The sequence below is a fragment of the Dioscorea cayenensis genome, chromosome 12 (assembly GCF_009730915.1).
Source record: "Dioscorea cayenensis subsp. rotundata cultivar TDr96_F1 chromosome 12, TDr96_F1_v2_PseudoChromosome.rev07_lg8_w22 25.fasta, whole genome shotgun sequence".
Lineage (NCBI taxonomy): Eukaryota > Viridiplantae > Streptophyta > Magnoliopsida > Dioscoreales > Dioscoreaceae > Dioscorea > Dioscorea cayenensis.
In genome coordinates, this window is record NC_052482.1 from 3,804,257 (window position 1) to 3,818,080 (window position 13,824).

Consider the following 13,824-nt stretch of genomic DNA (forward strand, 5'->3'; position numbering starts at 1 on the left):
GAAATAAATGCATTGATTAAAAAGTTATATTGGATTGGGACCCACACGATGACTTGGTTGAATTGACTAAGAAAGTTTTGGGTTCATTGGCATCGTCTAAGAAACACTGTAAAAGAAATTACTATCGTACCTTTTGTAATAAAAAAATGATTTTTATATAAAAAATATTTAAATGATTTTAATTTTTTAATGTATTTCAAATGTGATTATTTATTTTCATGATATAATTAAATAGTTTAATTGTTAATTCTTTTTTACAATATTCTAATTTTTTATTTTTTAAATTAACCAATTAAAGTAAACTTTTTTAATTAAATATTTTAAGTTGATTAAATAGATTAATTATTTTTTTAATTCAAGCAAAATTCAAAATCAAATGAAAAAACAAAAACAAATCAGTTGTTGCAACCCAAAAAATCAAGCTATTGGAGATTTGCAATTTGAGGAGATGGAAGAAGTCGGAAATGGGAGAGAGAGAGAGAGAGATTGCTATGTGAGAAAGAAGCTATAAGATTTGGGGAGAAAACCTTTGATAATATGGGCAAAATTGTAATTTTCTCCTTATAGAATAAGTATTCCATCTAATATTGGGCGGAATGGTTATTCCCACTCGGGATGGATCCATAATCTTTTACAAATAGGGATAGATAAAGATGTCAGGCAACAAACAGAGTGATATTTTTATGTGAGTAATGAACCTCTTTTTAAGGGGATTAATTGAAGCCATTTAAAAAGACGAAAACGGGTCCTAATAGTAATACTCTCAAGTACGCTTCATCAAAACCTATGCTATTATAATTCATAATAGTGAAGCAATTTTAAGATCTAATCGTTGTAGTTAAATTACCATAGTTATACTACGAGCCAAGTTTGAATTCTACAATTTTTTTAATGAGACGAGTCTCAACTTAATACATAAAACTTGAAGTAGGCTTAATTTGAGATCATTCTTGATTAAAATAGTATTAATCCCAATTTGAACACAACAAAGTTCTGTAAAATTATAACCTTACTTAGAAGACTTATCTAAGCATTGGATTTTTGGTTCATTAACAAATGGTGATATTAGAGACTTTGCTAGGTTGAATAAATTTCTATAGTTAAAAGATTTTTTTCCTTAAAAACTGAAAATTTTTCATATACATATATATATATATATCTTTGTGGTTGACCCTCAGAATGGAAGGCTTGCAAGAAAATAAACCTATATTGGCATTTTTTTATATACAATAATTCAACTTAAAATTACTTAATTAAGCGAGACATATCTCTACTATAACTAACCCAACATTATACATATTTAAGGTTTCTTTTATTTTTAAAGTTTGAGTCATATCAATTCATAAAAAAAAAATGAATAAATATTTTCCCATATATTTGTCTTTTTTTTTTTTTAACAAAAGCAACAAGTACCATTAAAGAGAGAGATAAGTAAGAAATGCACCAAGTTAGAATTGCTTAATAATCCTCTACGGATTCACTATGTGGGTTAAGTTAACATGCATGGTAATGAAAGTCTATCACGTGTGCAAAAATGATATATAAGGAATCATAACTCCACAATAATAAATCCACTCTGCCACAAGAGACCTATACTAAGACTTGTTACCAGTGAGGAAGCACAAAACTAGTATGGCAATTCGTCGAACACATGGTGTGCAATATCACAATACCTAACAATCACACAATGAATGGGCAATACAAGGATAACATACAACCAATCTCACAAGAATAAAATAAGAAACACCAATTTAAAGTGGTTCGGCTAAGAACAAGCCTACATCTACGGGAGAACAATGCTTCACTATATCATGAGGAATAACAAGAGTACAAGAGTACAAGAAACAAGCACAAAGCCACAAGAGGGTTACCAAGCTCTAAGAACTAGCATTACTTCAAAAACAAAGGTCTTACTTGCTTTAATGAGATCAAACAAGAACAAGAGCTCTCTTTACACCTTCACTCTTTCCACTATCAAATACAAAAGAACTCACCCTCTCTAACTTTCTCTCTTTTCTCTCATTACACAACACCCAACAAATATAACCCTATATAAATAACAGAGCAATCTAGACCGTTGGATTAAAAAGATCAAGATTTGGCTTCATCGCAAAGATATCAAACCAATATTTAACAGAACTCAATGAATAAACAATGTTTTAAAGTACAGAAATCTAGTGAACGATACATAAACAGTACCACTTCAGTAAATATTGGCGTCGTATATTTAAAAGCATATCTGGGAAAATAAAAATTTCAAATTATTTAAGTAAGGGGGCATAAAATACTTTTTCATGAAAATAATTTAAAAATACAATGCAATAACCTGCGGTGCGTAGGAATCTCCCATGATTTCAAAAGTGACCATCATGAACTAAACACACTTCACAATAATCACAGCAAAGTTTGTAATCCATACTCAAGAACCTCCATCAAAATAATACCCTCAATTTTGTACATGCAATGAATGCTTAACATCACAACAACGTGGAATTAAAACTCATTTGTACACATCTCAATACTTCAGTAAAAACTAGAATCCCTTACAAAGAGGTCCTAATTTCTGGACCAATTTCCTCTCTGCACAAGAAAATGCATGACATGTGCAAAGAACATCTACTTTTTCGACACATATGCATAATATTGAGCCATAGGAACCACAAAGGCAATCACAAGCAATCCCCCAACCACAAGGCTGAACTGCCCGCGCTTCTCTTCGGTCTCTTCTCTCGTTTTAAAGTTTGATTCCCGCTTGTTCTCATTAAACTTTGGCCCGCCGGGATCTGGTAGTCCATCAATGGCGGCAACAAGACGCTTGGCAGTGCTATACACAGCTTCATTGTATTTCTCCTCAGTAGCCAACACTACAAAACATGAACTTAAAAAATAATTATCTAATAGTACAATCAACCAAAGAAAAGAAGGTAATCTCAAGCAGAGTACTAAAACCTGAAGCAAGGATATATTTTTTCTAGAAATTTAAGAAGAAAGAATGCAGCCAATGAATAGTGCTCACTAACTACTGTCATTCTGGCAGCCCAAAGGCATTAAGCTTGCATTTAACAAAAACATGTTGTTTTGCTCAAATTCAGTTACATTGGTATGCAATGTAAAATTCACAAAAGCTTAAATTATTTTTCAATCACTATGCACCACATTCATATCCTTTTTTTCAGATGTTTAGAGTACTTTGAATTATGCAACAAAGGAGGCAAAATTCAAAATGTTGACATCAATAAATGCCTTCCTTGATGGCATTTAGGCACCAAGGGAATGATAGTTAATTTGAACATTCACCTTAGGGAAATATATGAGCCCAAATCTACTATGTCACACAGAATTTGTGCTATGAGCTTACCGTCAGGCTTCAATATATCAAATTGTAGAATCGTCCCGAGGGTATGGAGAAATTGTTTCCAATCAGGTTTATAAAATTCACAACAATGTTTAAGGATTTATACATAGCTAAAGCAAATGGCCTACCTGGAAGGTTCTCTGATACAGTATTATCTAGAACAGTTTCTCCAACAGCTTGAATGAATGCAGGTCCACCAGTGATTGCTCCTTCCTTCTGACTAGTAACAAGCACGACAATACCCTTGTTGTTTCCTTCTTCAATTGTGGGATACCACTTCTCCAACACTTGGTCGGCATACTCAAAAGCATCTGCCTTGCTCTAAAAGATGAAGGCCAACATCAATTCCAAAAGTTTAACTGAAGACAATGTTAAGGATTTCTTTCTTCTTCAAAATAAAATTTTGCCAAATAAACATGGAAACCTAAGAATTATCAAAAGTTATTTCACAGGCAATTATAACAATTAATAGACATGGATGACCTCATATGTTATAGTGTTAAAGAATATCAAACAGTTCTCGGAATTGTCTTCATTAATCTGTATTATTGCATAGTGCTATATCCTCACATAAGGTGAGAATTCCCTCGTAACCATAACCTAGTTCACATTCATTCCTATTCTTCCCAATTGTGGATAACTGATATTTAGTACAATCCATCACCCAAATAAACAAAATGCATCATGCACAAGTCCAACACGGCAAGAATGCAAAGAAGAAAGAGTGCATTCAAATCAACTCACTCGAAACAAACTACATGCAGAATTACATTATGTTAAAAATCCAAAAAACAAGAGATTGCATTCCACTCAACGCGATGAGAACAATAAAAGGAATGCAAATCATATAATGAGCTTGAAAACAGTGATGAAATTAAGCAGAGGTACCTCTTGGACTCTGAATAAGAAAACGACTACTTCAAGTCAACAGTGTTCACTCCACCATGAATTACATAATTTCCATAAAAAATGTCAGAAATCACTTTTTAGTAATATTGTATGATTATGTCCATAAATAAGGTAAACACTCCCCAACGACCCCAACCTTGTTCACATACAATTCATTTCTTGCCAATTCTCAATAACTGATACTCACAACAGTCCACAGTGTTCACTCCACCATGAATTACATAATTTCCATAAAAATTGTCAAAATCACTTTTTAGTAAAATATTGTATGATTATGTCCATAAATAAGGAAAACACTCCCCAACGACCCCAACCTTGTTCACATACAATTCATTTCTTGCTCAATAACTGATACTCACAACAGTCCACAGTGTTCACTCCACCATGAATTACATAATTCCCATAAAAATTGTCAAAATCACTTTTTAGTAAAATATTGTATGATTATGTCCATAAATAAGGTAAACACTCCCCAATAACCCCAACCTTGTTCACATACAATTCATTTCTTGCCAATTCTCAATAACTGATACTCACAACAATCCATCACTGAAATTGCAAATAAGAAAGAGATTGTGTTCACATAAGAAATTGAGAAAAAAGAATTAAAAAAACACACTAAGCTTGTGAGCACCGAAGAGTGGTGGAATTCATGTGGAGGTTCTTCCAGCATTTTGTATCCGAAAATAACAGCTTCATATCAACAATGTTCACTCCACCATGAATTACTTGATTCCCATTAAAAAAAAAAAGTTAAAATTACTTAGCATTATTGTAAAATTATGTCTTAAATAAGATGAACATTCTCCTATAACCCCAATGTTCCTCACATTCAATTCAATTCTCACTATTTTACAATAACTGATATGTACTACAAGCCATCACTAAAATTTCATACAAGAAAGAGCGTGCATTCAAATCCAAGCACCAAAATAATAATAGTAATGATGATGACGATGATGATAAAAAGAAATTCATACAGTGAGCTTGCGAACAGTGATGAAATTGATGTGGAGGTTCTTCCTGGACTCCAAATCAGACAACAACTGCTTCAGATCGGACTTCGTCACACGGCTCAGGACATTGGCATCATCAACGAGATAGGAATCAGAAGGCGGCCGCTCATAGAGGACATCAAACTCGGAAGCAGAGGCAGGAGCAACAATTGAGAAAGGTGAGAAATTGACAGCCATGGAGAGAGCGAGAGCGGCCAATCCATGGTGGAGGTGAGAAATCCAGCTCTTTTGAGAAGACAAGACATGGTTGTGCTTGGAAAGGGATGCAAAGATCGGATTGGAAAGGGATGGGATTCTCGGAGGAGGAGGAGGGGGCTTAGAGAGGAGGGAATGGTGAGGGAGGAGGAGAGGAGAGGATGAGGAAGGGGAGAAGAGGATGGGATCCATTGATGGAATGGTGGGAGTGAGAATGGGAGTGAAGGAGAAGAAGAAGAAGGAGGTGGTGTTCTTGGTTTCTTTGGATTGGATGGTTGGTTTTTAGTTTGGATAAGGTTAACGGTCATGAAACAGAGGTTTTTATGTTTTGGTCCCTGGAAATGTTGGAATTTATTTTAGGTGATTTTGTTGCCGAATTAATGTTAATTAAGGTAAACTTAGGGGCTTTCAAGTAGTTTTCTGAGTTTTTAATGTTTTTTTGATCCCTGGAAATGTTAGAATTTACTTTAGTTCGTTTTGTTGCCTAATTAATTTTAATTAAGCTAAACTTAGGGGCTTTTCACGATGGTAATTTTATATTTTGGGGAATGTGATTTTTTTTTATCTATTATACTCAATATAATTCCCAAAATATCAATTTTTAAAAATTTTAAAAATAAAAAATTTTCAAATATTTTGTTGGAGATAAAAAAAACATTTGAGGTGTGAATGAGCTGATAGTTCAGCCACATGCGGCGAGATTCCAAAGTCGACTGACCGGCCGCCCCGACGCCGACGCATACTCCCCCGATCGAACATTGGCTACGATCATCCAAAATCCGTGAAACTTGGCCCGGGGGGTTTTCATGTGATGCCAAACGATGGGGGCGGGGGCCGGGCCGGGATGCCGCCGTCGCCCGGGACGGCCCCGGCGGCGCCGGCGCGACGTCCCACGACGGGACGGGCGCGCTCCGTGTCATCTCCCGATCCACTCGTGCGTTTTTGATGAAACTTCACCCCTTGGGGTTTTTTATGATGACAAATCCATCCGCGCCTCACTTGTTAAGGTTGAGATAAGAAAATTTTATTGCCTCCAGTTTAAATCTTTCCTACAGTAAGTGGTGGTACCGGGTCCCTGACGTGGGTTTGGACTTACCACCCAAGCCCCGTGTCTCCAGGTGAGGGCACATGGTTAGATGTTCAATCCGCGGCCCTGTGCATGCTCCTGACTTAGTGACTTGTCCATTTTGTAAAAAAAAAAAACATTTGAGGTTAAATTTTTAAATATTAAATAATTAAATTAGAGGAAAAATTTATATTTATTTAAAATAATAAAGTTTGATTTAATTATTAATTTTTTTAAATGAATTATTTAACATTTATATATTAATAAAAAATTAAATATTTTAATATTAAAAATTATTTTTAATAATATTAAATATTTATTATTAACCAACTTTCAATATTGATAGTAGTAAATGTCATAATTTTAATTTATTTAACACTTATTAATTAAGAATATTTTATTAAAATATATTAATGTCCTGTTGACGAAACAAAAATCAGATATATCCTTATCAACATATTTTAGTAAACACATTCTCATAATTCTACTCCGGATTAGTAATGTAAGATTTCGTGAACCAAATTTTTTTTAAGTGATTTTCCAAAATTAATTTTAATTAAGATAAGTTTAGGGGGTTTTAAGTAATTTTCCCAAATCCATAAGACCGTTGTCACTTCCACTCATTCATATCGCCATTCTATGCTTCATCTCCAACGCCATGGCTTCTCTCTTGCCTTGTCCTCCAAAACCCCCACAAAACCCTAGCCCCAAATTCCACTGCTCTTCAAGGCGATCCTTCGCCATTGGAAACGCCGCTGCATCGATGGTTTCTCTCGCTGTCGCCCTCGCCTTACCCGTGATTTCTAACCCAATTCCAGCCCTATCCGTTGCCGAGCAGGAGGTCGCTCCTCCACGGAAGCCGCTCCTCCCTGGGATCTCCAGCACCAAGTCGTGGTTCCAGTTCTATGGTGATGGCTTCTCCATTCGCGTCCCTCCTCAGTTTGAAGATATTATGGAACCTGAGGTTGTGAAATGGATACTATTTTCCTTGCTGTGATTTAGTGGAATTTTTTTGTTTTTGATGCTTGATGATGAAATTAGTTATGATTCTGTTATTTCTTGGAGATCTTTTCTTTTTTGTTGATGGTTTATTCTTTTGTTGATCATTCGTGTGGGAAATTGGTTGTGAATATAAATTTCCTTGGAAATCTTAATTTTTGATGTTTATGGTTTAAGGTGATCTCATTCTTTTGTGTTTAAATGCTTCTGAATAGCTAAAGATTCTTTTTGGGTGCAAAGTTTTAGGAATAGATTACAAAAATTGTTCTTTTTGTTTGTTTTTTAGAAAACCAAAGAAATATTTTTGGACATACCTTTAAATGCTTCTGAATAGCTAAAGATTCTTTTTGTGTGCAAAGTTTTAGGAATAGATTACAAAAATTGTTCTTTTTGTTTGTTTTTGTAGAAAACCAAAGAAATATTTTTGGACATACCTTTAAGCATGGGCTCTGTAGTAACCATTTAGTTAATGCAATGACTATGCGCTAGAGGAGCTCAAGATGGCGTCTTTAGTTAACTAGGTGTTTGCTACACTTTTTTATTTGTCTAGAATTCATATCATGGAGCAATTTATGAATAAAATTTGGCTTTCTCCTGCCCAAATGGATGACTCAGTAATGGGAGGATTGTTGGTGACTTCAGAGATACAGAGTAACAGAGGAGGAAACTATGTTCTTCACATGGCAATACTCACTAAGGACAGCGTGTACGTTGGTTTTCTTTGATCATGCCATATAAAGCATAACCTTTGTTTGTTTCCTTTAACAGTGAATTTTGCTTGTCCTTTGATTGGTTGGCATTGACTATTGTATTCCTTTATGTGATGAAAATAGGTGTGTTGCACAGAAGGTTGCCATCCCATTTAATGGCCATCCATTTAACCTTTTTTATCTTAGCCAACTGCTCATTCTAGCTGTTCCTTCAAGGAGCATGACTTTTCATTAATTCATTATTCTGTTTTTGTTAAATCCGCAGGCTAATTTAGCATAAATAAGGACATAGGTCATTGAGTTTCATAATATGGTTGAATTCAATTTGGCAAAATATAAAGTTGGCTTTAGAAGGAAACTATTTTAAGCATAGATTAACATAACTGAAACTTCGAATCACTTTTGAGCATAATTGGGGACAATGTCTGCTGCAGTATTTGTAACTTTTTTTTTTCTTCTCAATAACCTTTTCATCTATTCTCATGTATACAAAATGCTGTTTTAGCTATTGATTCATCTTCAAATCTATCAAATTTCTTATGTCATCTATCTTTTTTTTTTTTGTATCAATCCATTGAGTCTTACAACTTCATCCTGATTTTTTTCATTCTTATCACAGGATTTCAATGCTGGATTATCACTATATGGTGATAAAGCAAAACCAAAGACTTTTGCAGCTCGGTTCGCATCTCCAGATGGGTAATCTCATTTGATCCCTCATCCCTGTTATCTTGTAGTTATTTATTATTTCATATTGACTATTATTGGTCTTCCAAGCAAATTGGAATCATACATTTCACAGGAGAAAGCATTTATTTTCTCCAAATAATCTTTCAAGATCCCTTCCAAATATTGATTCTTGTACCTAATAAATTGGGTTTTTCAGTTTGCTTCACAATGTAGTTAGTTCTTCTGTCAACTGTACTATTCACACTCTTTGTCTTGGTTCAACAAATTTTTCATATTTATTTCTATTTTGCAAGTTGAGTTGAACAACATGTTCTAAATTCGGCAGATGACGTTTTTGTTTTCAGATTCTTCAAGTAGCAAAGCTTTGCTTATGATGAATAATAACAATAGTAGTAGTAATAATACATTTAACAACAAAAAAGAATGGGCTGAATAGTGGCTCAGATGGACTGTGGATTCAAGAATTCCTAAGCCATCTTTTCAAATCTTACCACATTCTGTTGCTGGCCTCTTTTATTTTCCATTACTTTATTATTCAATCGGATATTGAAGTTTGATATGGTACCTCATGGCAGAGAAAGCCACAACTGTGTTCTACTTGATAAATATCAACTGTAGAAGGTTGCTAGAATGTTTACCAAATATGACAACTGTCAACGGCAAGTTAGTTTATACCTAACCATATTGAGTTTTCCTAATCTAGAATAGTTTAGTAACTGTCTCATATTGTTAATTCTATGCAGTTTAAAAGTTTCAGAGATAAATCACCCCATCTTAATAAGGTTATGGTGCTATCGAGTAGCTTTTATGTTCCTAATTGCTTTAGTTATGAACTTCTAATTAAATGCACAGCTATTAAATATTGTCTTAGTACTTCTTGTTTGATATAGATCAGAAGTTGTGAGCGTGGTGATTCGACCATCAAATCAACTTAAAATCACCTTCCTTGAGGTAATGTTGTGATGCTGTGTACATAACTGTGATTGCTAAACAACTTATTGGACATTAGTTGAGGATCATTGTCCATAAACAAATTGTATGCCATTTGCATAACCATTATTAATTTGGAAAAAGATTATACATATTCATAAATATTTATTATTATTTAGAAAAAGAAAAAATTTAATTTAAAAGTATTTAGTTTTTATTAGTATTAATCAAGTCAAACTTTAGTCAAATCAAATAAAAGTTTTCCCTCCAATCCAATATTTGAAAAAGATTTTCTTAACCCCGTGTCCTTATATTTCAACCAAACACCCCCTTTTGGAATTATGAAATAACCATTGGCGCATGCTAAGTTTAGGGTTGCTCAAGCATGTTAAGTTTATGGGATTTCAGGAATTTTAATACATAAGTCCTATTTAGTCTGAAATTTTTATTGCATTATGCTGTTTTTCCATGAATTCTACAATCAGCCACTTCATGATTTGCTGGATTTGCCATGACTGCTTCTCCTGACGAGTGAGAAATCATTTCTTATAGAACATTGCTTCCTGATTGTAAACTGTTTCGTCAGCTTTGAAAAGCAGAAAGATGACATATGGTGCAAAAACTATATACATAGAGATTTTTGTGAGCTGGAAATGTCAGATCAGGAATTCTATTTATAGATTCTTCAAATGCAATTGTTCTTTATGCTGATGTGAACAGGCAAAAGATATTACAGATATAGGTTCACTGAAGCAGGCGGCCAAAATATTTGTTCCTGGTAAGTTTCACGCAGGCACTGTGGTCTGAATATTGAGATTTTTACTTTTTATAATCACTATTTGTTTCCTGGTTTATGGCATGTGAGAACTAGTAACATCATTTACTTTACTTTTGCATTTATCCAGTTTTGAACACTTGAATAGCTGTTTTCTTCACAGGTGGTGCAAATTTGTACTCAGCACGGACTATAAAAATCAGGGAAGATGAGACTGTAAGGTAACAAATAACAAAACTGATAATAAATCTCAGACTTTGCTGTAAGTATTGTTGAGTTCAAATAGGAAAAAGAGTTCAAACATTCTCCAATTCTCTGATTATCTATTTATTTATTATTTTATGTGTGTGTGTGCGCGCGAATGTGTGTGTGTTGATTTGGTGAGCTATCCAGTCTACCCTGTACAAAAAGTATTATTTTATTTTGTTTTAAGAAAATAAATCTACCAATTCGGGAAACACCCATGCATAAATTTCAATGAAGGAAAAACTGGGTTTTTATTTGTTGAAGACTACTGAGTAATGATCCAGCAGGAACTTCAATGAATGGTTCATGGCTACACTTCTTTCTCGTTGAGAAAGCCATCAAGAATATGAAATCTCACTTACTATGTATGAAACTAAGTCAAATAGGTAAAAACTTGTAGATGATAATGCTACATATTGCTGTTGTAATCTTTCTCTGTGCGGCTTTTTTTATGCTTCGAATTTTATTCTTCCTCAACAAATATATTTAATTTTCAGGAGTTACTACTTCTACGAGTTTGGGTTGGAAGACCAGCATGTTGCTTTAGTGGCTACTATTAACAGTGGCAAGGTATACATCTATATTTTAATGGCCCTCTTGTTTTTTCCCTCTTTGTCAAATAATGTTTATGGTATACATCTTATTATTGTGCGCATGCATTTTCTCAATGGGGCTATCAGATGTTCTGGTAAGCTTTCACATTAACAAGATGAAATCCTCGATAGATTTTAGCCAGTGTACAATTGAGAAAGAACTGAGTAAATAAAAGATCAAAAATTTTATGCAGCAGTGTTGGTGTATGAATGGATCGATCACAAATTTCAAACTGCAGGATTGGTGTATGGCATTTTGTATTGGGTTAAGCCACAACTATTTCCTTAGGTGGTGGACGTTGATCATTCATTTTAGTCCCTTATATCCAAAATAATAATAATAATAAAAGTTTCTTTTGATCCTCCAACTGAGCACAAATATTAAATTTAGTCATTCCGTCACATTTCATGAGCCACATGGCACAAACTAAGTTACTTAGTGATGTGATGACTTACATGCCATGCCATGTTGCCGGCTTTTCCACATAGCTCAAATCCATATGATCGTTTCTAATGTTTGATTTTAATCCTTAGTCATCCTTCTTGAGTCCTATGGTAGTCAATTGCTAATGTTGTGACTTACGTGTTGTGTCACATGGTCCCTGTGCCGGCTTTTCCACATAGCTCAAATCCATATGATCATTTCTAATGTTACAGGGACCATGTGACACAACACTTAAGTCACAACATTAGCAATTGACTACCATAGGACTCACGAAGGATGACTAAGGATTAAAATCAAACATTTTATACTCACTTGGATGGCCAAGATGAACATTTTTTAACTTAGAGATCAAAATATAAGATCGGATCCACTTCAGGGACCAGTAGTCCTTTTGAATTTACATGCAAGAAGAGCTGAGTTAATTTTTATTCTTTACACAATAATCACTGATATGTTTTGCTTTGTTGTATCCCTTGTAGGCTTATATTGCTGGAGCTACTGCTCCTCAGCTAAAATGGGAAAATGATGGTGTCGAGCTACGATCTGCTGCGGTCTCTCTCTCAGTTCTATAATCTGAAAAATTCAGAAAATAAATGTGGAAAGATCGAACAACCGCGCCTCAAAGCCACATCTGATGAAATTCATGTCCTGCAAGTAAAATCAATCAACATTCTGAGTTAAATCTTCAGAAACTGGATTTAGTGCCCAAATTTTTGCTCAATTTTTATTATGCTACATTGAATGTTTCAGGAGCTTTGATTCAACACCAACCCCTGTTCTTTCTTCAATTGGAATTAGATTGATTGGATTCAGAGTCTGGTATGTGAAATTTTGAGTATCATTTTGACTAGTCAATAATTGTCATTGACTTTAATTGGTGTTGGAATCTGATTTTCCTATGCAAATTACTTTCTGTCAATTGATCTTAGATTGTTAAAAGTATTCTCAGAATTATATAATTTCAATTTGGAATGGATTTTAATGTAAAGTTAATATGCTATGCTGTGTTGTGATTTGAATATGTGATTAATAAGATGAGAAGATGGGGGAATGTGATTCTCCAATGGTCTTTTGCATATAACCCCTTGTCTTATTTAAATATTGAAATTGATACCATTTATAAAAAAACACCCATATCATATTTAGAGATTATTCTTGTGTTATTTATATACTTAATTTATTTTATGACTGATATACCCTTTTTTTTTTGGTATTTTACTTATAGAAAGGGTATTTTGATCATAAAATAAAAATTATGCATATAAATGTTAGTGATAATTTATTGTTGAGCATTGGTTAATTAAATGTCCTTTTGGATTTGTTTTTTTTTTTTTGTTAAAATACAAAGACATTTAGTTAATTATTTGGTATTTTTATTTGAGTCATCGAATTATAATAAATTTTAATTAGACACCAAACTTAAAAATTACAGTTATTTTAGCTATGGGGTGCTTACGGCATTAACAATGACCTGACATGATAATCCACTCAAAAGAAAACTTTATTACTCACATGAAAGTGCTGACGTAACGAGATAAGAGTGATGTGGATTGCCACTATGCACTATTTATTTAAGTGTCATTGATCAAAATAATTGTAATTCTTAAATTAGGTGATTTAATGGAAAATTTTAATAATATAGTGATTTAAATAGAGTATCTAAATTATTGTTTGACTGTCCATATATATATTTTATTTTATTTTTCTCCCAAAAATCCTTTTATGTAGTGAGTCTGTATGTTTTTTTTTCAGAAATATTTATTTTATAATTTAAACAGTTGTCAATTTTTTTTTCTTTCATAAAGCTAAAATAACATGGAAGCACACTTGTGAAAAATTTGCATCTAACACTTAAAATATTTTCATAATAAAATTTCCATTCTGATATGGAAATT

At 33.5% G+C, this 13,824-nt stretch overlaps 2 protein-coding genes across 3 annotated transcripts; one reads left to right on the top strand and one right to left on the bottom strand.

The window, feature by feature from the left end:
* Positions 1-2,391: 2,391 nt before the first annotated feature.
* LOC120274167 (UPF0603 protein OsI_019212, chloroplastic) lies at positions 2,392-5,747 on the bottom strand. The gene is made up of 3 exons (XM_039280938.1): positions 5,245-5,747; positions 3,484-3,676; positions 2,392-2,864 (listed from the first exon to the last, which is right to left on the bottom strand). Exons 1-3 carry the CDS (start codon positions 5,665-5,667, stop codon positions 2,617-2,619), a joined length of 864 nt encoding a protein of 287 aa, XP_039136872.1. The 5' UTR covers positions 5,668-5,747; the 3' UTR covers positions 2,392-2,616.
* A 1,438-nt stretch (positions 5,748-7,185) lies between these two features.
* LOC120273346 lies at positions 7,186-12,973 on the top strand. 2 transcript variants are annotated; one of them, XR_005540502.1, is made up of 8 exons: positions 7,186-7,505; positions 8,870-8,949; positions 9,831-9,891; positions 10,591-10,648; positions 10,809-10,866; positions 11,389-11,461; positions 12,409-12,583; positions 12,680-12,973. XR_005540502.1 is itself a non-coding variant. In XM_039279971.1 (7 exons), exons 1-7 carry the CDS (start codon positions 7,200-7,202, stop codon positions 12,499-12,501), a joined length of 729 nt encoding a protein of 242 aa, XP_039135905.1. In that variant the 5' UTR covers positions 7,186-7,199; the 3' UTR covers positions 12,502-12,673. The 2 variants fall into 2 exon arrangements, 1 of the variants encoding a protein (XP_039135905.1); XM_039279971.1 differs by lacking the exon at positions 12,680-12,973 and having other exon boundaries at positions 12,409-12,673.
* The last annotated feature ends 851 nt before the right edge of the window (positions 12,974-13,824 follow it).

Coding starts and splice junctions, on each gene's coding strand:
- LOC120274167 (XM_039280938.1), bottom strand. CDS start 5,667: ATGGATCCCATCCTCTTCTCCCCTTCCTCATCCTCTCCTCTCCTCCTC. Junction 3,677..5,244: donor TCACTGTTCGCAAGCTCACT/GTATGAATTTCT, acceptor TTCATCTTTTAG/AGCAAGGCAGATGCTTTTGA. Junction 2,865..3,483: donor TGTATCAGAGAACCTTCCAG/GTAGGCCATTTG, acceptor CATGTTTTGTAG/TGTTGGCTACTGAGGAGAAA.
- LOC120273346 (XM_039279971.1), top strand. CDS start 7,200: ATGGCTTCTCTCTTGCCTTGTCCTCCAAAACCCCCACAAAACCCTAGC. Junction 9,892..10,590: donor TTAAAATCACCTTCCTTGAG/GTAATGTTGTGA, acceptor TGATGTGAACAG/GCAAAAGATATTACAGATAT. Junction 10,867..11,388: donor AGGGAAGATGAGACTGTAAG/GTAACAAATAAC, acceptor TTTAATTTTCAG/GAGTTACTACTTCTACGAGT.